General features: G+C 41.9%; 2 protein-coding genes across 2 annotated transcripts in view; one reads left to right on the top strand and one right to left on the bottom strand.

Annotated features, from left to right (window-relative positions):
• Positions 1-22,357, top strand: part of LOC137880593 (E3 ubiquitin-protein ligase RNF123) — a 107,863-nt gene that overhangs the window by 16,552 nt on the left and 68,954 nt on the right. Inside the window, 10 exon segments of the mRNA XM_068722022.1 lie at positions 2,785-2,885; positions 3,486-3,678; positions 5,699-5,844; positions 8,945-9,028; positions 11,094-11,201; positions 15,678-15,855; positions 16,723-16,797; positions 17,351-17,438; positions 18,261-18,348; positions 19,324-19,408. Of these exon segments, the coding sequence (XP_068578123.1) occupies positions 2,785-2,885; positions 3,486-3,678; positions 5,699-5,844; positions 8,945-9,028; positions 11,094-11,201; positions 15,678-15,855; positions 16,723-16,797; positions 17,351-17,438; positions 18,261-18,348; positions 19,324-19,408 (1,146 nt within the window).
• Positions 12,638-14,442, bottom strand: LOC137880592 (nuclear factor 7, brain-like). Its single transcript, XM_068722021.1, has 2 exons — positions 14,317-14,442; positions 12,638-14,241 (listed from the first exon to the last, which is right to left on the bottom strand). The coding sequence occupies exon 2, from the start codon at positions 14,222-14,224 to the stop codon at positions 12,836-12,838; it is 1,389 nt and encodes a 462-aa protein (XP_068578122.1). The 5' UTR covers positions 14,225-14,241; positions 14,317-14,442; the 3' UTR covers positions 12,638-12,835.

Below are 22,357 nucleotides of genomic sequence, written 5' to 3'. Positions count from 1 at the left end.
CAGTAATTATATCCACAGCAGCAGCAGAATGTAGATGAATGTCTCAGACACATTTTATGACCTAAAAATAGATCCATACCCGTTTATGTTTTTAGATATTTTCTCCGTTTACCTCCAGACAGCCGTACAGTCTCTGTTTCAGACGGAGAACTGGAGCGGTTATCTCTGCTCTACCAGATCCCTATTCTGTTTCATGTTGGCGGTTACCATCCAGTCACAATATGCTGCGACACTGAACCTGAGCTAAAGTGTGAAAGAGGCCGTTTTCAGCTTCGTAGAGTTAACGAGACCGTGATGGAGCGGAGGATTACTGTCGCCGAGCTCCACTAGAGGGAGGAATCGCTTCGCGTTCCAACAGGTTTATACACCGAGATATCATGAACAATTTCATATGTTGATAAAAAGTGGGTTTCTTTCCTTAGAATACAGAACCTGTTCTGTCTGATCTGGTTTATTTAAACTCTTTTAAACCAGAAGGTAGTACATTTGAAGCTGAAGTCGTGTATATTTAAGAGGTTCCATGAGTCTGGAGGCGGTCGGGCTTCTCAGGAGACTGGCAGCTGTGTAAATATTAAATTAAGAAAAGCACAAGCGCCCTGGATGAAGGGGCTTTTCGTGCAGCTCTCCTGTGTTGGCTTGTCGTTGTCAGCAGATGTGGGAGGCAGGTGTGTAATGTGGATTGATGTTCCCTCAGCAGACGATACGCTGCTCATTCAGTGCCAAAGGAGACCGAGCGGCACGACTGGAATCAATTACCTGCAACACAACACGGGCTCGCTCCTCTTCGATTTTTCTCTGTTTCTTTTCGGTAGCGCCACTCTTCAGCTTCGTTCAGAGGAGCCGTGAGGGAGGACGCTTTGTCACATGTCCCTCAAAAGTGACTCGTCTGAACACCGAGGAACTTTTACAGCCGAGGACATCAAAGGAGTCTGTTCTACATCAGCTGGAGGCTTTAAACTGCCTCCCACTGTGCTGGTTCGGCTAAAATACACAAGCCGTGACGGCCCTAATGTATATTCATTAAACACGGTCTGAGGGATGTGGAGAAAACCTGATCTCACAGTATTCTGAAGCAAAGGCCTCGATTTCAATGATGCAACGATGTTGTTTAAAGGCAAATAATAGAACAGCGAGAACGGTCCAAGTTCAGCAAATAACGACACGTTTACCGTTATTACGATATCTAAGATATGTAGTCTCATTTCATGTCATAATGATGTATTATCGATATATATTTCACAACCCTATTGTAACATTTATCACAGAATGATTCATGGAGAAAATAATCCACTGATTTGTTGATAAATTAAATGTATTGATACGCATACAGTTTGTACTGTCTACAGAGAGACAAAGATGACCACAAAGACACAAAGAGATGCAAAACTATAACAGACACAAAACAACCACAAAGACACAAAGAGATGCAAAACTATAACGGACACAAAACAACCACAAAGACACAAAGAGATGTAAAACTATAACAGACACAAAACAACCACAAAGACACAAAGAGATGCAAAACTATAACAGACACAAAACAACCACAAAGACACAAAGAGATGTAAAACTATAACAGACACAAAAAAACAACCACAAAGACACAAAGAGATGCAAAACTATAACGGACACAAAACAACCACAAAGAGACACAAACCGTACAAAAGATTTAAAATGACAACAAACAACTTCACAGATGCAAAGCAACATAACCCCCCCACACACACACACACACACACACACACACACACACACACACACACACCAAAAAAATGAAACCGACTTCAAAAACAGACGACTAAAAAGATGCACACTGACTACAAAGAGACAAAAACAATCGGAGAGACTCAATCGTCTTGTTTGTTTTGAGTCTGGGGGTCTTAATCACATTATGTCAAATGTCTTTTTAGCGCTTTTATTTATTCGTCTGTGTTTAGACTGCATATTTGTCACTGATATATTTGTTGGGTGTGTGTTGGTGTATTAAAAACCACTTTCACTCTTTGCACTTCATTTCTCCCTCTTTTTTTTTTTTTTTTCACGCTTTCTGCTCCCCCTCTTCCTCTTCCTCTTCCTCTCTCTTCATTAATCCCTCCTTTTTATTCCCTCATCAGTATTTGTGTCCAGGCAGCAACTCTCTACCTGCTTTTAATCAGCGCTTGATTCACAGCCCCCATCATTTAGCTCCGTAAATCAGCCGCCGGCCGCTCTCGTGATGTCGTGTCACCCGGCGTTAACCGAGCGTGACCTTGCTCATCGATTAGCTGACCGATCAGTTTGATTGAATGCGAGGCAGGGCTGGCTTCTTTTCTCACTCTGCATACAGTACATGTGAGGAGGAAGCGTTCTGTTAGCGTCGCAGCTCTGAGGACGCTGGCATCGGAGTCTAATGAGACGACTAGAGTTCATCGTTCATCATCTCCTCAGGGTGAACTCTTGGTGATCCTCCGACTCGTCATCTAGGGCCATCACCAGGTCATCATTAATATCTCTGACGTCAAACGTCAATACAAATCCACGAGTCCGCTGAGAAATCACAGAGAAACGGACGCTGCAGAAGTTCATCTTTTTAACTTTGCTTCAGCATCAAAGTAATCCAGTGATGGTTGTCTGTACATCCGTTGGTACACTGCAAACGGATGATTCAGCAGATTTTAGATGGGGACAGTTTGACTAAAGGTCTTTACTCTGACGACGTAAAGTCTGTTTTATGAACTGGAACCTGAGTGGAGTTTCAGAGTGTTGTTTTAATGGGATAAATGTCCTTTTTTTAATGTCTACCAGATGACTTGGCCAGTAAAGCCAACATCATCATCGACCCTGCAGAGATCCAGGCCGCGTCTATGGATGACCTGGATGAGGACGAGGAGAGCGGAGCTGCTCAGGTTTCCTGTCTCTATTTTTAAGTGTGTGTGTGTGTGTGTGTGTGTGTGTGTGTGTGTGTGTGTGTGTGTGTGTTATTACTGTCGTCTGTGAAGTAATCACTGTGCAATCATTAGAACAGGCCGTCTAATCAACATGACTGAAGTAGATGTATGAAAACTGTAGCTGAGGGACAGAATCAGCTTTTCACCAACAAGATAGAAAAACAAAATAGAAACTGTTCTACGTGGTCAAACGACAGGATTAAAACACTCAAAAAACCACCACAGAGACGTAAATCGACTACAGAAGCGACGACAAAGAAATACAAACTCAACAAAAGGGATGCAAAATGATGACTTTTCATTTCTGTTTATGACTTGAACTGTCTCGACCACCAATTAAAAATAATGCAAAAACTGAAATGCAATAAAATACCCAACAATAATTGAGATAATAAAAAACAAAAAATCAGACATGTTGGAAATAAAACGCGTGCATTGATAATTTTTTTTTAAGAGATAACTTTTGTCTTTAATAGACCGATATATAGAATCTAATGAGAGGAAATACTTGTTGGTGTGTCGTGAGTTAAATGTTGAATTCTGTGTCTTTACCGACAGAGGCCGTTTGGTGCGGCGGCGATGGGCGGGGCTCTGGCGAGGCCCAGCTGGTTGAGCTCTCCCACTCTGGGTCGAGCCAACCGCTTCCTGAGCACGGCCGCCGTCAGCCTCATGACGCCCAGACGCCCTCTGACGCAGCCGGAGAAAGTGAAGGTCCGCACCCTGGCTGTGGAGCAGAGGACCGAGGAGGACAGTGAGTCTGTAAACACACTGAAGACATTGAGCCTGAAGGGGAATGAGAAGGATCCTAGTGGATGCAGCCTGACTTTTAACTCTAAAACCCCGGGATCCTGCATTTCCCATAATGCAGCTGGATAGTTTTTATTAAGCGATATCTTACATTAAGCAATATCTTATCGATACTAGTACTCTTATCTCTTATCGATACTAGCACTGTTATCGATACTAGCTCTGTTATCGATACCAGCGCTCTTATCGATACCAGCGCTCTTATAGATACCAGCGCTCTCATCGATACCAGCGCTCTCATCGATACCAGCGCTCTCATTGATACCAGCGCTCTTATCGATACCAGCGCTCTTATCGATACCAGCGCTCTTATCGATACTAGCGCTCTCATCGATACCAGCGCTCTCATCGATACCAGCGCTCTCATTGATACCAGCGCTCTTATCGATACCAGCGCTCTTATCGATACCAGCGCTCTTATCGATACTAGCGCTCTTATCGATACCAGCGCTCTTATCGATACTAGCGCTCTTATCGATACCAGCGTTCTCATCGATACCAGCGCTCTCATCGATACCAGCGCTCTCATCGATACCAGCGCTCTCATCGATACCAGCGCTCTTATCGATACCAGCGCTCTCATCGATACCAGCGCTCTTATCGATACCAGCGCTCTCATTGATACCAGCGCTCTTATCGATACCAGCGCTCTCATTGATACCAGCGCTCTCATTGATACCAGCGCTCTCATCGATACCAGCGCTCTCATCGATACCAGCGCTCTTATCGATACCAGCGCTCTCATTGATACCAGCGCTCTTATCGATACCAGCGCTCTCATTGATACCAGCGCTCTCATCGATACCAGCGCTCTCATCGATACCAGCGCTCTCATCGATACCAGCGCTCTCATTGATACCAGCGCTCTTATCGATACCAGCGCTCTTATCGATACCAGCGCTCTTATCGATACCAGCGCTCTTATCGATACTAGCGCTCTTATCGATACTAGCGCTCTTATCGATACCAGCGCTCTCATCGATACCAGCGCTCTCATCGATACCAGCGCTCTCATCGATACCAGCGCTCTCATCGATACCAGCGCTCTTATCGATACCAGCGCTCTCATTGATACCAGCGCTCTTATCGATACCAGCGCTCTCATTGATACCAGCGCTCTTATCGATACCAGCGCTCTTATCGATACCAGCGCTCTTATCGATACCAGCGCTCTTATCGATACCAGCGCTCTTATAGATACCAGCGCTCTCATCGATACCAGCGCTCTTATCGATACCAGCGCTCTTATCGATACCAGCGCTCTTATCGATACCAGCGCTCTCATTGATACCAGCGCTCTCATTGATACCAGCGCTCTTATAGATACCAGCGCTCTCATCGATACCAGCGCTCTTATAGATACCAGCGCTCTCATTGATACCAGCGCTCTCATCGATACCAGCGCTCTTATCGATACCAGCGCTCTCATTGATACCAGCGCTCTTATCGATACCAGCGCTCTCATCGATACCAGCGCTCTCATCGATACCAGCGCTCTCATCGATACCAGCGCTCTTATCGATACTAGCTACTTTCTTTTATTGATCTGGAATCCTTGACGTCATATGATTTCAAGACATTTATATCCGTCACTTGGTATTATTTCATTAATATTGTAATTCCTTGAATCAGAATCGTTTATCTTCCTGTAAACATGTTAAGCAGTATGCAGCCTTATCAAAGGAACATGTCGACCGTGAGCTTCATGTTGATTTCATGTTGTTATTATTGCTGAGTACGACCGCTGGCATGTGGCCTTCATCAGACAAATCCAACATTTCCCCAGCAGCAGTTTAATTCACCTCAGACTCAGAGGAACCCGACTGGTATCGACTTGTGTTGACAATCTTATTAAAGTCGGTGTGATTATATTATATTATTTATTTATCATTGTTCCAAAAGCAATCCCTCAGCAGTGAATGTTTTTGTTGACTTTTCTCTCTCTCTCTCTCTTCAACCTGAAGTCGAGGGAAGCCATGGTAACGACGGCCTGTTGCTGGGGCGACCGCTGGAGGAGCCCGATCAGCCAATCGCGGACAAGTCTCTGCTGGAGATAGTCGACGGTATCGTGATGATGTACAACCTGAGCGTCCACCAGCAGCTCGGAAAGGTGAGTTTGTGCTTCTACTGCATCTCAAACTATCAGAAGCACTTCATGACCGTTAAGTGTTTGTGACTGAAGAAGACTTCATGAGGCCTTGCTTTTAAAGGTGAGTATTTATAGCCTATATTTATGTATATTATATTCTATTATGTGAAGTGAGCGTCTGTCAGGATAGGAACACAAAAGGTTAATGTCGTATATTTTATTCAAATGTGAGAATCTGACCTTCGCATGGAGACTCTGATAAACTCTGATTGTAAAGTCACCGTGTCATTTTATTATTATTTTATTCATTATTGTCATATTAATATGCACACCGACTACCCTCTAGTGGTTGAGCATCAGCTGCTGCAGTTGAATTGTGTCATTGGCTGATGTGGGGCCAGCGTTCGTCATCAACAACGTCTTCCGACTCGATTTTGGAGAGACGAGTATTAACGAAGAGTAGCCGTTACCCTTTCAATTAGTCCGCGAGTCGTTAAATGCTAATCGGTAGCTTTCACGTCGACCGGCCTTGCATGTAAACTCTAGCTCACAAATGTTTATTAGAGTTTAAGTTTGTTTTGTCACAATAACAGACACTTTACAGCACTCTGACACTCACCACAATCATGACAATAGTCGGCACGCAACAGATTAGCTTTAGAGACTAGCATTAGCATATGCAACTAGCATTAGCAATAAGCATAAGCTAATTGACAGGGTAACGGCTATAATGATCTGTTATTAACAGAAACATACGGCTTGATGTAACCTAGAACGAGCCCAACAGTTTGTGTGGCATCTGAGTCGGGCTTTAAAGTAGCATTAATTAAAGCATGGTGGAGTTGTACAGCTGAAGTTGCTCCACTGGGTTCTGGTTGTACAGCTGAAGTTGCTCCACTGGGTTCTGGTTGTACAGCTGAAGTTGCTCTACCGGGTTCTGGTTGTACAGCTGAAGTTGCTCTACCAGTTTCTGGTTGTACAGCTGACGTTGCTCCTCTGGTTTCTGGTTGTAGAGCTGAAGTTGCTCCTCTGGTTTCTGGTTGTACAGTTGACGTTGCTCCTCTGGTTTCTGGTTGTACAGTTGACGTTGCTCCTCTGGTTTCTGGTTGTACAGTTGACGTTGCTCCTCTGGTTTCTGGTTGTACAGTTAACGTTGCTCCTCTGGTTTCTGGTTGTACAGCTGACGTTGCTCCACTGGTTTCTGGTTGTACAGCTGAAGTTGCTCTGCTGGTTTTTGAAAAATGAGCCGATTTACGCGATTGTAGCATCTTCTGCTTCTCCTTGTAGAAACGAGACCAAAGAATCCTCTCTTGGTGAGAGTTGGAGTCTTCTTCATGAACGACGTTCACCCACATCACATTCATCTCCCTTCTGTCGCTTTTACTGCAAACTGTCCAAAGATTATCGACCCTCAGACGAGAGCTGCCACTCTGGCTCAGTGGAGAGTCGGCGGTTCGATCCCCGGCTGTTATTTCTCTTTAGGATCCTTTCCGGAATCAGTAAAGGTTTTCAGACACTTATGATATCAATCGGAGCCTGTCGGGACAAAAATAAACACTTTTAGTGGACGGACAATGACGGTGAGGAGTGAAATTATTGTCCCACAAAACTCACTTGGACACAAAACACGTGTGTATGACAAACACACATCTGTCTGACAAACACGCATCTGTCTGACAAACGCGCGCGCGTATGACAAACACGCATCTGTCTGACAAACGCGCGCGCGTATGACAAACGCGCGCGCGTATGACAAACACGCATCTGTCTGACAAACGCGCGTGCGTATGACAAACGCGCGCGCGTATGACAAACACGCATCTGTCTGACAAACGCGCGCGCGCGTATGACAAACGCGCGCGCGCGTATGACAAACGCGCGCGCGCGCGTATGACAAACGCGCACGCGCGCGTATGACAAACGCGCACGCGCGCGTATGACAAACGCGCACGCGCGCGTATGACAAACACGCGCGCGTATGACAAACACGCGCGCGTATGACAAACACACGCGTGTTGGAACCCCTGGTTGCTCAGTGACAGCAGTGTTTGGTCTCTACGGTCTTTATTTGTGTAGTGTCACACGGAGGAGACGACATGGTTGTGAGTAAACCTTTATTATTTGACCTCTTCATCTGACCGTCTCCAGCTGCAGGCGTGCTCATGAATAATGTGTTTGCATCAAACCTGTTCTTTCTTGTTTATGAGTTGTTTTTTTTGCGGTTAAATATTCTTAAAATGAATCTTTTATTGTTTGCTGAGATGTTTCCATCGTCTGACTGATGATGACACTCTTCCTCCTCCCTGCGCTCTGTGATTGGTTCGTCTCTCTTTACTTACGGTTTCTGCTCTGCTGTTGAATCGTTCCGACCTCTTCACCTCTCTGTTATTGTCACTTCTCTTTTTCTAATTTAAAAAATACAACAACCCACCAGGGCTGAACAGCCTTTATAGCTGTGTGTTGAGATGCATTTTGTTCCATCGCTGCTTGGAAATGTGCTGTTTGATGTCTTGTGTATAAATATATATATATATTTTATGATATAGGTTTTTTTTATTGGTCGTCAACTCAGCAGAATGATGTGATGAGATGTTTCTGCAACACATGGATCAAAATCCTTCCAGCATCGAGCTGTGTGTGTGTGTGTGTGTGTGTGTGTGTGTGTGTGTGTGTGTGTGTGTGTGTGTGTGTGTGTGTGTGTGTGTGTGTGTGTGTGTGTGTGTGTGTGTGTGTGTGTGTGTGTGTGGGGACATGATCAGTTTTATCGACCTACATGCTCCACTGGTTTCTGGTTGTACGGTTGACGTTGCTCCATTGGTTTCTGGTTGTACGGTTGACGTTGCTCCACCGGTTTCTGGTTGTACGGTTGACGTTGCTCCACCGGTTTCTGGTTGTACGGTTGACGTTGCTCCACCAGTTTCTGGTTGTACTGTTGACGTTGCTCCACCGGTTTCTGGATGTTTATTCACTTTTCTCTGGCGTCTCCACCGCCTCACTTGTGTTGCAGCAATAATTGCAGTAATGTTCATAAACTACACAGCGTCACTGTTGCCATCATGAAGCTAAATTAAAACACTAGAACCTTGGTCTCTGTAAATGTCTGCGGCGGTTCTTCCTGCAGATGGTGGTGGTTTCAGATGACGTCCATGAATACGCCGTCGCACTGAAGGACACCGAGGAGAAGATCGCACGATGCCCCGCGAAAGTAAGCCTGTTCCTTTGTTATGACTGAATGTATTCAGAGTGTGTCGTTCACTGACAATTCATCACTTGTGTGTGTGTGTGTGTGTGTGTGTGTGTGTGTGTGTGTGTTGATGTGTCAGAACACTTCTACATACTCAATGCTTCAGTCTATCCAGCAGTTTGTTGCTGGTTGTGTGGGCCGGTTGCTTTTTGTTTGTTTGGCGCTCGAGGTTTCAGATAATTAGCCGCGCTCCAGTCAACACACCCGTCAGCCTGTTGTGATAGCTCGTCTCGTTAGCGTCACCGCTAACCCAACGGTAACTTCCTCCGGAGGACAGAGTTCTTCAAGAAAGAGCTCTAACCATCTGTTGCTGTGTTGTGCACTAAAAACCAAATAAAGTTGTACGTGTGCGACAGAGCATTAAAGAGTTAGAGTTATTAATAACGTTATAAACTGATAGTTTAAGTAAAAGTATCACTTTCAGCACCCAGCCCTCATTAATCCAGAAACATGAATCAACAGCAAACCACACATTGTGATACTTATCCAACAGCACAACAAGGCGAGTACCGTCTACACATTTTAATATAATATACTATGAATTAAGTAAATATATACGCACAGCCTCACATTGACAAAAGTATAAACAACATGTATTAATGTAGATGTTTGGGTTATGTTTGTTTGTATTTGTACATCGGTTCATTCAACACAGAAATTGCCGCAGAATGCAACTTGTCTTTTTTTTGTTTGTGTTTTGATTGCAACATCTGGCATGACGAGTATAATTGCCGTTAGTCAGGAGGAAGCGATGGCAGAGAGATGACGGAAAGACAAAGTGTTTTTAGACCGAGAGCTGCAGAAGCGTTCCTCAGAAACCTCATGCGAGGGATATAAACGTGACGGAGAGAAACCCTACATTGGGATTTATTGTCGCTCTCTGACTGTAAAAGAAAAGTCATTCAATGCTGTCGTCATTACTGGAAAGTCTGAGCGGGACCTTCCTCATAAAAAGCACCTCAGTTCCCACCAAACTCATGAAGACGCTCATAGATTTGCTGTAACTGAGGGACTGTTGGAGCTGATCTTTGTGAATTGGACAGTTGTTGGTTTTTTTTGCAGTGAGGCAGGAGACAATTTTTACACCAAATGTCTGCAGAAATTAGAAATGCAAGTAAATTTGTCCTCTGGTGGATGCATTTTTTATTTTTAATGAAATAAATTATATGAATAAATATTAAATGAATGCATTTGATGGAAACAATTATTATTATTTATTACATTATATTTTATCCCATTGAGGGGGAAATTTTTCTCTGCATTTGACCCATCCCTGTACCAGGGAGCAGTGGGCTGCCTGGGGAGCCGCTAGGGGGACAGTGTCTTGCTCAAGGACCCTTCGACTCAGCTCACGTCCCAGCCAAGGACCGAGCTGCCGACCCTCCGGTTCCCAGACAACCCTCTTAGCCTAGTGAGCTAGTCGCCCCCAGTTAAGAGAAATGTTACACAAAAGTTAGTTACACACAAAAATTGCGCTTTCAAAATTGTGATTGAAGAAGAAGAAGAAGACTTCTTACCTGGTCGAAGAAGAAGAAGAAGACTTCTTACCTGGTCGAAGAAGAAGACGACTTCTTACCTGGTCGAAGAAGAAGACGACTTCTTACCTGGTCGAAGACGACTTCTTACCTGGTCGAAGAAGACTTCTTACTTGGTCGAAGACGAAGAAGACTTCTTACCTGGTCGAAGAAGAAGGAGACTGTGGCTCAGAGGCAGAGCAGGTCGTCCTCCAGTCAGAGGGTCGGCGGTTCGATCCCCCGTCTCTGCTAGTCCATGTCAATGGTTCTTTGGTTGAGACGCGTAACCCCAAAATGTCTAACAAAAGTGAGTGAATGGATATGAATGTTTAGTTATGGGCGGGTCCCTGTCATCAGTGCATGAATGATGACATGTAGAAAACCATTGAAATACCTCAGCAGCACCGGGACCCTTGGTGCTTTGCAGCATTACTCTTTTTGTTTCGGGTGCTTTGCAGAGACGGGAGCAGTGAGTAGCTGTTGATACGATGACGCTGTCTTCTGTCCTTCAGAGACCAGACATCCTGGACGAGCTCCAGAAAAGCCAGAAGGTGTTTGCGGAGAAGCTGAACCACCTCTGCAGGAGACTGGCCTGGATCAACGCCACCATCTACTCCAAGGTGATCAGATCCTCCTCACGCCCGTCTGTCCTCATTTATAGGCTGTTGTCTCAAACTCTCTCTAGTCACTCCATTGAGTTTTAGTATCCAGTATCCATCTATTTACACACACACACACACACACACACACACACACACACACACACACACACACACACTGAACAACAACACTGATGTTGTCAGACTGTGTCACTCAGTCTTCAGAAGCTGAGACCAGGAAGTGGTCACATGTTCGGTCTGTTTTTAACTTTGAAAGGTGAAGTCAGAGTGACGTCATCAGTCAACACCTGCAGACTGAAAACACACACACACACACACACACACACACACACACACACACACACACACACACACACACACACACACATACACACACACACACACACACACTAAGCTGCAGCTACTTGAGAGGCAAGAGACTGAATACTACTGTGTGTCTGTATGTGTGAACATCCATCAACCAAACTGTCAAACGAGTCTCAACAAACTGCAATAATATCCACAGGCTAACACGCTAACAAGCTAACAAGCTAACAAGCTAACAGGCTAACACACAAACATGTCTGACTCGGGTACATGAACCAAGGTGTTTCCTGCTCCATGTCTTCCTGCAGTGTGTGTGTGTGTGTGTGTGTGTGTGTGTGTGTGTGTGTGTGTGTGTGTGTGTGTGTGTGTGTGTGTGTGTGTGTGTGTGTGTGTGTGTGTGTGTGTGTGTGTGTGTGTGTGGTTTTAATAAGGACATGCTTCAGCGTGTTGTTTTAATGTAACATCAAAGATGAAGCTGAAACTCAACATGCAGAGACTTGAAGAATCCAACATGTCCGCTCTCATTGTTACTGAAGTTAACTACCTGCTACATTTATTTTACTCATCTGTAAACACAAGTAGTGATAATATTAATATTGTCGTTCCAGAGCTCTCTGTTGGCTGCTTCTGCTGCTTATTTGTATTTGTTAAAAATATGAGTTAAACATTGAAGCAGGAGACAAATAAATGAGATGAAATATGAAAAGAAGACAAATACTATCCTCTAATAACAACAAATACCAATGAAAGGTTTTACACGTTTATTAAAAAAGATGTGTTTACACTTCAAAGACAGAATAAAGAAATAGAATTGTTTAATTATTCAATCATTGACACTAAGTTTAAAACAATTTAACAAACTTAAATTAACAAATGTGTCATTTTATACTGTAATATAATGATTTATGTTTCTCTATGAATTACAGATTTAGCCGATAGATGATTCAATCATTTTAACAAAATCCCAAAACGCTGCCGTCAAAGACAAAGACAGCATACAGAGAGCTGCAGATGATGTATTTTTAGACGTGAAAAATGAACAATTTAAAATCAAACTGTTTAGAAAAATAATAAAAGAACAAAAACATAAAGATCAGAAACTAAGTGAAACATTTTTACATATGAAAAGGTTTACAATAGAAACAAAAAGCAAATTGTTGAACTAATTAATAAAACAATAATAAAAACAAACAATAAGTGAAAGAAAACTCAACATGTCTTAAGTAATGAGACACCAGGAGGACAGGTTCAGCTTAACAGGTTCAATTCAGGGACTTTTCCCTTTTAAGGAATAAACAACATCGTAAATATGATCATCCTCTTCATCTCTAACTGCTCTGTTCCACTGTTACACAGACCTTCAGTGGTGAGATCTTCACTTCATCATCAGTCATAATGTATGGAAACATCCTCTCAGTGAAAGTGTGTTTGAAGGTGTGTATGTGTGTGTTAGTATCAGGATCAGAGAACGACAGCTTTCTTCTGTTCCAGTCCAGATTCACTCTGATCCTCTGGAAGTTCTTCTGCACTAAGAGATCAGTGACTTGATCTAATGGTGAACATGCTAAGTATTCATCTTCATAGAACTGTATTCCCCATAATTCAGACAGTATGCCTCCCTTCCTCTGGACAGACTCTGCTAACACACCAAGTAACCAGACTGTACTGTCTACTACCTCAACATCCCAGCTGTGAGTCCCTGAGTTAAATCCCTCAGAGCCCAGAACAGACCAGTAATCATCAAACCTCTCTGGATTATCAGGAAGCTGCTGTCTCTGTCCTCCTCTCACACTGGTCAGATCTTCAGACAGGATGAGGTTTGGATAAGCAGTGTTTGGGTCCAGAATCACAGGAGTGTAGGAGACCATGTCCTTCATCTTGTTCCAGATGTTGACGGTCAGGTTGCCCAGGTGTTTGGCCTCGTCTATCAGAGCTCCTGAGAGAAGCTGTGGATCCTCCAGCAGGGGGCGCTGCTGGACTCTTTCCACTGCAGCCTTGTAGTTGTTCAGGAATGAGACGTCTTCAGCTCTCAGCTCGTCCTCTGTGTCTCTGACTGTGTCTGAAAGAGCTGCTATCTCTCTGCTTAGAGCCTCCATCTTCTCCTTCATCATCTGACTCTTCTGCTCCTCTTCCTCCCTCAGTGCAGCCATCCTGGCCTCCTCTTCCTCCTCTAGAAACTGGTGAAGCTTCTTAAACTGCTCCTTAATCTTCCTCTCTGTGCGTCGGGCCTGGACCTTCATGTGTTCTGCTGTTTGATCAGACTTCACTTTAACTTCTTCAAAAACCTTTAACTTCTCCTTTAAGGGCTCCAGAGTTTCCTGAAGGTTCTTCTTGTGTTGTCGAGCAGCTTCATCGATGGGTCTGAATCTGTGGTCGCTGTGTTTCTCTGAATCTCTGCAGATAAGACACACTGGCTGCTGATGGTCCAGACAGAAGAGTTTGAGTTTCTCAGAGTGCAGACTGCAGAGAGTCTCTGAAGCTCTCTGATCTCTCTCCAGTAAGAAGGACTCACACAGGTTCTTTAACACCAGGTTACAAGGTGGATCCATCTTTGAAGATCTTCTCTTACAAACTGGACACTCCTGAGTTGGTTTCTCTATCCACCAGCTCTTCAGACAGTCTTTACAGAAGCTGTGGCTACATGACAGAACAACAGGATCTCTGAAGACTTCATGACAGACCGGACAGCAGAGATCCTCCTCTGATCTGGAAGACATTTTGTCTCTGAGTGAAGCTGAAAACACAGAAAGTACATCAGTCATGGCTCCCCTCCTCCTCTACTAACTTCACTGTTTTTAGTCAAACTCACATTCAGTGTGTGGAGCGTCAGCAGGTTGAAGCAGCAGTGTTGTAGTTTTCCTCTTTTCTCTCCTGTAGCTGAACTCTCTCAGAGGAAGTTGTTAGTTTGGTCTGAAGGTGAATCTGACCGTCTCTCTTTCAGTCTGTGTGTCTCTTTAGTGAGGAAGAATCACAAACTGTTTGTCTCAGGTGAGTCAGGTGAGGGGTGGAGCTTTGTCACTCTTCTGATAAACACTTTTCCTGTAACACAGAGGTGTGTTTCATTCCACAAACACCTACCACACCTCTACAGCTCACTGGTTAACAGGTTTTACCACATTTTATTTGCATGATGAACATTTTCATATAAAGTCAGAAGCAGGTTGAAGTACTGGAGAAAAGGCGAACAGAGTACTGCAGTACTCTAGTACTTCCACCTGTAACTGTCCTCAGTTGAAGTCACAGCTTTGTAATGAAGGTAAATCTTACCGTCTGTCTGTTGGTGAGTCTCTTCTCACTGAGAACTGAACAGGAACAAACTGTTTCCTGTTTGTCTCAGATGATGTCATGTAAGGGGCGGAGCTCTGTCAGCCCTCTGAGTTTCATCTTAAAGTCATCAGTGACCTCAAGCCGGTCCTTTAGTTGGTAGCTGTCGGGTCCCTGTGGGGGTCCTGAGGTTCCAGCGCTGCATCAGGAGAACTGGGATTCAACCAGTGGGTTCCTGTCAGGCGGCAACCTCCGGTTCTGAAAAGTGAAGCTCTTGCGGAAGTGTCTTAAAACTTGCATTCTCTCTAGTGTCCACCAGGGGGCGACTCCTCTGGTTGTATAGAAGTCTAGTCTAAAATGACTCTACTTCTCTCTTGATTTATTCCCTCAGTAAACATTGTAAACATGAGTTTATGGTCTCAATCTCTAGTTTACAGTCTTCTTCAATACAGCATGATGTTCATTTAGTACATTATGGAACATTTAGAGTCAAACAGACCATAAAGGAGGGGATGCTTTAGGGGCGGGGCTACACGCTGATTGACAGGTCTCTACCAGAGACATATACGACGTCTCTACCTCACTCCTCGATTGCCAAGATGACGACGGCCAAATTGACAAATTTAAGGCTTCATAACATCGGTCCACAAACCAAAGGTTGACGTCACGATGACTACATCTAATAAACAGTCTATGTCCATAACTCAAGAACTGATATGCTAATTGCTAACAATTACGGCATTAATTAGATAACTTTTTTTTAATTTAACTCCGTCCAAAACTCTTCTCATTGCTTCACGCACTCTGGTTCTAGATTGTTGTTGTTCTAGATTGTTGTTGTTGTTGTTGTTGTTGTGGTTGTGTGGAATAGAGGCTGATTCTCCTGCTCTGTGTCCGTCTGTCCAGGAGAAGATGCTGGACGTCTACTGGCTGCTCTGCGTTTGTATTCGGACCATCGAACACGCCGACAACACCGGCTCTCTGTTCGCCTTTTCTCCGGAGTTCTACCTCAGCGTGGCCATGAATGCATACAGCGCCCTCAAGAACTACTTCAGCCCTGCAAACAGCATGGAGGAGCTACCAGGTAGAAAAAACCCCACTCGTTTCACCAGGAACATCCCTGTAACAGACGACCTCTTTACAGTTCTGTTATCAGGAAAACGTCCATAAATCACAGAAAAAAGACGATGCAAAAGTTGCTTGAGAATCATGTTTTTAAGTGTTCTTCAGTTGTCTGTACTTCCACTGCTAATAGACGATTCAGCCCACTTTAAATGGAGACTATTTGACTAAACTCACTGAGTCCATGGCAGCATTCTACTTCCTCATATATCTGCAGTGCACCTTTAAGCCACACGAGGGAGCCTGGAGGTTCGATATTTGTCGCCTCATTATAACGTAACGTTGAATGTAATATTTACGTACGTTCAGTTTAACTGAGGAGATGATCTGTAAACAAACCTTCAGCTGAATGCATTGATTTGGTCCCATTTATAAAGTGTTTATTGTATTCATTCATGTTTTAAAAGACAGATGCACATAAAACAAACTTGACATTTTTCAAACACATCTCTGGTTTCTCTTCAGGTTAATGAGGTTCTTCTAAAGGTCTTTTGTGAATTAGGTCTCTGTGGTTTGTCATTTTATAAACAGTAGGTCCCCAGAAGGTCTACCGTCTATAAAGAGTAATATAAGTGACGTTAATATGTAATGTACTTCTATCTACAATCGACAACCTCTCTTGACATCACTGGTGTGAGGAGCACAGATTGATTTATGGACGCGGCTCGTCTCCACTCTGGAAGCTCCACCGTGTCTTCATCCCGATGCTGCTTCAGCTCTTCAGCGTGAACTGAAGCAGAACCCGCTTTGACTTTAACGCGTTCTGTCGGGCAGAACAGCTTCTTCTGCTCGTCAGCACGTCGTCATGGTTTTTCTTTCTCGCCCTCAGGCTACGAAGAAACCCTGACGCAACTAGCTGCTATCCTCGCCAAGCACTTTGCTGATCCACGTATAGTAGGAACAGGTACACACACACACACACACACACACACACACACACACACACACACACACACACACACACACACACACACACACTATTTGAGTATTATATCGTCTTAAAAAGACAATCGGTTAATATTGTTTCTATTTCATTATTTGTGTTTTCTCTTGTTTCTTCAGTAATATTATTAACTCAAGAATTCAAACTCTAATTATGACAATTTCACACAAATGTGTCAAAGATTAAAATGGTGAAGTGATGACATTTTTGGACAGACATGAATATAAACTGCAACATGACTGATGGTTGATGGAGGCAGAACAAAGGTACTACTTCTCAGAAAGTGAACTCTGTGTATTTTCTATGTATTTATTCCTGTATCTGTTACCAGCTCTGCATAGATCTGGGAGGCCTTTCAGGAATACGTGACGTTTGCATTGAATTGGCCGAAGTTGCTGTAAAGTGAAGCCCTGGAGACGACTGACTAGAACAACCAACTGTAGAACAGTTGTGGTTCTGGAGTTGTTCAGCGTCGTCGTCGTTTAAAAGAATCTTCTTCCTCTCGTCCTCTCAGACATCAAAGACTCTCTGATGCAGGCTCTCGCCAGCTACGTCTGTTACCCACAATCCCTCAGGGCAGTGGAGAGGATCCCAGAGGAACAGTGAGTGGTCACTTTTCTTCATTCTTAATATTCTTATCGGTATTTCTTAATGTATTCTGTGACTTGGTGTTTGATAGGATTCACCAAAGACAAACTGATATTAACCTCCATCTACTGTAGTAATACACGGAGAAGTACCTCATTCAACCACACTACAAAAGATCCCTTAAGTACACTACTTGAATATACCGCTGAAAAAGTCACTTTGCTCTTGTTGTGGCAAAGCGACGAGAAGAGACGTAGAATTAGAGTTTCAACCCATATATATATATATATCTATATCTATCTCTCTATCTCGTGCTTCTTTCTAGGAACTGCTGACTTTCTTATTTCTAGGAGATATCTGTTATTAAACCCACTGTGTTGTTTTCAGCATGGTTATGTTCTTCAACACTCTGAGGTCACTTTGTTCTTTTTAAATCACTTTTTTAAAAATATTGTTTCAATTAGAATTTTTAGCATTTCATCTGTTTTTGTTGTTTTTAGCTGATCTATTGTAAATCAACTAAGTAATGTAATGAAAGTGCATTATTATTATTGATATTATTATTATTATTATTATTATCATCATCATCATCATCATCATCATCATCATCATCATCATCATCATTATGACCTGTATATTGACCTGGTTTGAGTCAACAGGTTTCTCCTGATGGGGGAAGCTAAAACAATCCTGAACAATGAGACGTTTGGTTTTTATGAGTCTCATATCGGTTCAGATTCTCTGTAAACCACGTTAACGTTTGACTCCATTTTCTGGGCGTCGGCTTCCTCCGCTCAGCAGTTTCTTTAGGTTTTTATTTATTATTACGTTTTCAGACGCGTCGCCATGATGAGAAACCTGCTGGCTCCGTACGAACAGAGACCCTGGGCCCAGACCAACTGGATCCTGGTCAGACTGTGGAGGGTGAGCACACACACACACACACACACACACACACACACACACACACACACACACACACACACACACACACACACGTGGCTACTTTTTCAGATAAATCTGAACTTTTTATTCAAAGTGTTTTTGAAAATCAGTCTATAATATAAAACGCTGCATCTTTTCAATACCAGAATCTGAGTGAGCCACTTAAGTCCAAAAAGAAAACGTAGGTCCTTCTGCAGCGCTTCATAAAATAAGATCTTCACTCAGCAGCTCTGAGACCATCTCACTCTGCCTGAATTGGACGTTTCCGTACTGGTAGCTCTCACTCCGTTCACGTCACTTCTTAATTCGTCAATTCAGGCAGAGTGAGATGGTCTCAGAGCTGCTGAAGATCTTATTTTATGATTTTTTATATATATATATATATATATATATATATATATATATATATATTAAATATATATTAAATATATATTAAATATATATATATATATATATATATATATATATATATTAAATATATATTAAATATATATTAAATATATATATATATATATATATATATATATATATTAAATATATATTAAATATATATTAAATATATATATATATATATATATATATATATATATATATATATATATATTAAATATATATATATATATATATATATATATATATATATATATATATATTAAATATATATATATATTAAATATATATTAAATATATATATATATATATATATATATATATTATATATATATATATATATATATATATATATATATTAAATATATATATATATATATTAAATATGTTAAATATATATTAGTCTGCACTGTGAGTACTTTTACTTTTGGTACTTTAAGTGTATTCTGATGCTAATGCTTTTGTACTTTTACATAAGTAACGTTTTGAATGCGTATTTGTACACCGAGATGTTACTGTTTTAAAGCAAACTTCCGTGTTGTTGTTGTTGTTGTTGTTTTTCAGGGTTGTGGTTTTGGATACAGATACACTCGTCTTCCTCACCTGCTGAAAACCAAACCTGAGGACGCCAACCTGCCCAGTCTGCAGAGTAGGTGGTCTCTCTCTGTTTTCATTTTGTTTATTCATCCGTTTGTCTGTGTTGAGCTGTCTGTCAGGGCGAATGAGTGAGTTGTCTCTGTGGACTAGTGGGCGATGAAGGGGGTCTGTGGACTTCCTGTTACCGGAATCACTTCCAGCACCTCAAAAGAATTAAGCGGAATGCTCTCACTTCGTTGGGTCTCTACATCGTCTTCTTGTCAGTTTTTGTTCCGTTTTTTCGAGTTCATGTTCCCGGTTCAAGTCAGACTCCTTCTCTTTCATGAATTTCCATAAATAAATTGAGGCCACGGCTTCCTAGACCAGGTGTATATTTTCACTACGTTTGATGTACGGCTTTAATTATCTCTGTGTGTCATTTATAAATGTCTCGTGAAGGTAAATGACGGTGGAGTGAGTGAGTGAAGCTGTCTGGCATGTTTCTGCACATTTTTATTTTAGGAAGCAGTGAGAGAGTCCCTGATGGTTTTAAGTAAAATCACAGCAGCAATAAACTAACATGTCAATTTATTTTCTCGTTTATCTTCGGCAAAGAAAATTGGGTTGGTGGATGGTAAAAACAACAAATCACAGTTTTACGGAGGCCACGTTGTTTTTGTGTGGATGAAACAAAAATGATAACGCTGGTAGTGTTTTTTTTGTTGTTTTTTAAAAATTGTTTTAAAACCTTTGGCAGTGCCAGGCTAGCTTTTCCCCCCCTGTCTCCAGTTTTTGTGCTAAGCTAAGCAGCTGCTAGTTAGCCTACTGACACAAGAGTGTTATCGATCTGAACGTCAGATTCTCAGAGAGAAAGAGAAGAGGATTTAGCTAAATATTGAACTCTGCTGTTTTATCTGTGAAAAAGACAAACCCGATGAGGTCCGGAGTGCCTCAAGGATCCATCCTGGATCCCGTTTTATTTATATTTCACCGAAACACCTTTCTTTTATTTTTATTTACTAAACCTGTATCTAAAAATGGATGAAACGGTCGATTGTCGTTCCTGATCCAGAAGGGTTTTTAACAGGTGGCAAACTCCGGTTCTGAAAAGTAAAAACAATATGGAATTGCCTTTAACCTGCATTCTCTCTAGTGTCCACCAGGGGGCGACTCCTCTGGTTGTATAGAAGTCTAGTCTAAAATGACTCTACTTCTCTCTTGATTTATTCCCTCAGTAAACATTGTAAACATGAGTTTATGGTCTCAATCTCTAGTTTACAGTCTTCTTCAACACAGGATGATGTTCATTTAGTACATTATGCTCCATTTAGAGTCAAACACACCATAAAGCAGGGGATGCTTGTTTTATGGCTTTATTCTGTGTTTCTTTGCACTCTTTATTTTGCCTGTTTTGTCTTCATGTTGTATGCTTCATGCTTCCCCGTGTCGTTGTCCTCTTTGCGTTCTGTTTTCTTTCCCTCTTAACTGATTTTCTGCTCTCCTGCATGATAATTGACTTTGGTCTGTGTGCCTTCTCATCTGCATGCCTTTCAGGGGATCTGTCCATTGCTAGTTTCCAAAGTAAGTTGTTGTTTCCATCGCTGCTGTTTCTGATTCTACTCACTGCTTTCATCCCCATTTCATCTCACCTGAAGCTCCTCAGTCTGGTTCAGTAGATAGTAGATGTGGTAGATTTAGATTGTAGATAATATGTAACATCCCAATACCAAATGACACGGTATCAGTCTTTTTGTTTTTGTATACACGTGTGTGTGTGTGTGTGTGTGTGTGTGTGTGTGTGTGTGTGTATATGTATATGTATGTATATATATATATATATATATATATATATATACATACATACATACATACATACATACATACATACATACATACATACATACATACATACATCAGTATTATAGCTTAAAAAGTATAAAAAATAAATGCTGCTACTAAAATATTATTGGACTATTAATATTAAATGAACTACTTTCTGTACAGTCAGCTAGATTAATATGTAAACAGCCATCATATATTTTTGATTTAAAATCTTGTTATTCCAGCTGTCAGATACATACGTTGCAGTAAAAAGTACATTGATATTTCCCTCTTGAGGTGCAGACGGAGTAGAATTCAAAGTAGTACAAGTTGTTCAGAGTGTGTGTTTGTGACCTTTGTGTCGGATAATTAACCGTCGTTCACGCCTCAGATTCCATCCTTGTGGGATGCAGAGAGGAAAAAAAACCAAACTGGGATTATTAGATTTAATGAACACTTGACTCCTACCGGAGAGCGTCCCCTTGTCTCCTTGTTTGTGTTCCTCCTCATCCTTTGCTGTGTCCTTCCTCCTCTGTCCTGTTAATCCCTTTCCTCTCGGGTCGACCCTGTTTCCTCTCCTCAATCTTCTCCCCTTGTTTCCTCTTTTTGTGTGAAGGGATAGTGGAAAATACTGACATGACTGAGTCGTGCTACTGCTACCTGCTCTGTCGCTTAAACTTAAACTTAAACTTAAACTTGTAGACTTTACCCTCATCTTCATCCTCCCGTCGTCTTCTCCTCTCTTGATCTGTCACATTTATTCATACGTCTATTTATTGCTTTATTTAATGGGGACGGTGCACATTAATAATGATGTATGTTTAGTTAAGTTTATTAAATTATTTTGAAAATAAACAAACAAATAATATCTCTGTGCAGGAAGAGGCAAAAAATCCAACTGGGCTTATTTGAAGCCTCCACCTATATAATATTAAAATGTTACAATATTACAGAGAACGTACCCTGAATATGCATAAGATATGACTACGTAAAATATTGACAAGATGTTTTTACAAGGTATGAAATTTAACAATATCAATACATTACAAACAACGAAAAAGAAATAAAGTGTAATTGTGTGAGAGTAAGCAGGATATTGGTTTATACATTAACTCTTGAGCAATAGTAATGCTACAAGTCCCATATATATGGGACTTGTAGCATTACTATTGCTCAAGAGTTAATGTTATTCAGTAGATAG

This window comes from Cebidichthys violaceus, unplaced genomic scaffold, assembly GCF_023349555.1.
Source record: "Cebidichthys violaceus isolate CVI_PGR_0920_01 unplaced genomic scaffold, fCebVio1.0.p SCAF_29, whole genome shotgun sequence".
In the NCBI taxonomy this organism is placed as follows: Eukaryota; Metazoa; Chordata; class Actinopteri; order Perciformes; family Stichaeidae; genus Cebidichthys; species Cebidichthys violaceus.
The sequence above is the reverse complement of the archived record's forward strand: the minus strand, read 5'-3'. Positions and strand labels throughout refer to the sequence as shown.

Coding starts and splice junctions, on each gene's coding strand:
- LOC137880592 (XM_068722021.1), bottom strand. CDS start 14,224: ATGTCTTCCAGATCAGAGGAGGATCTCTGCTGTCCGGTCTGTCATGAA.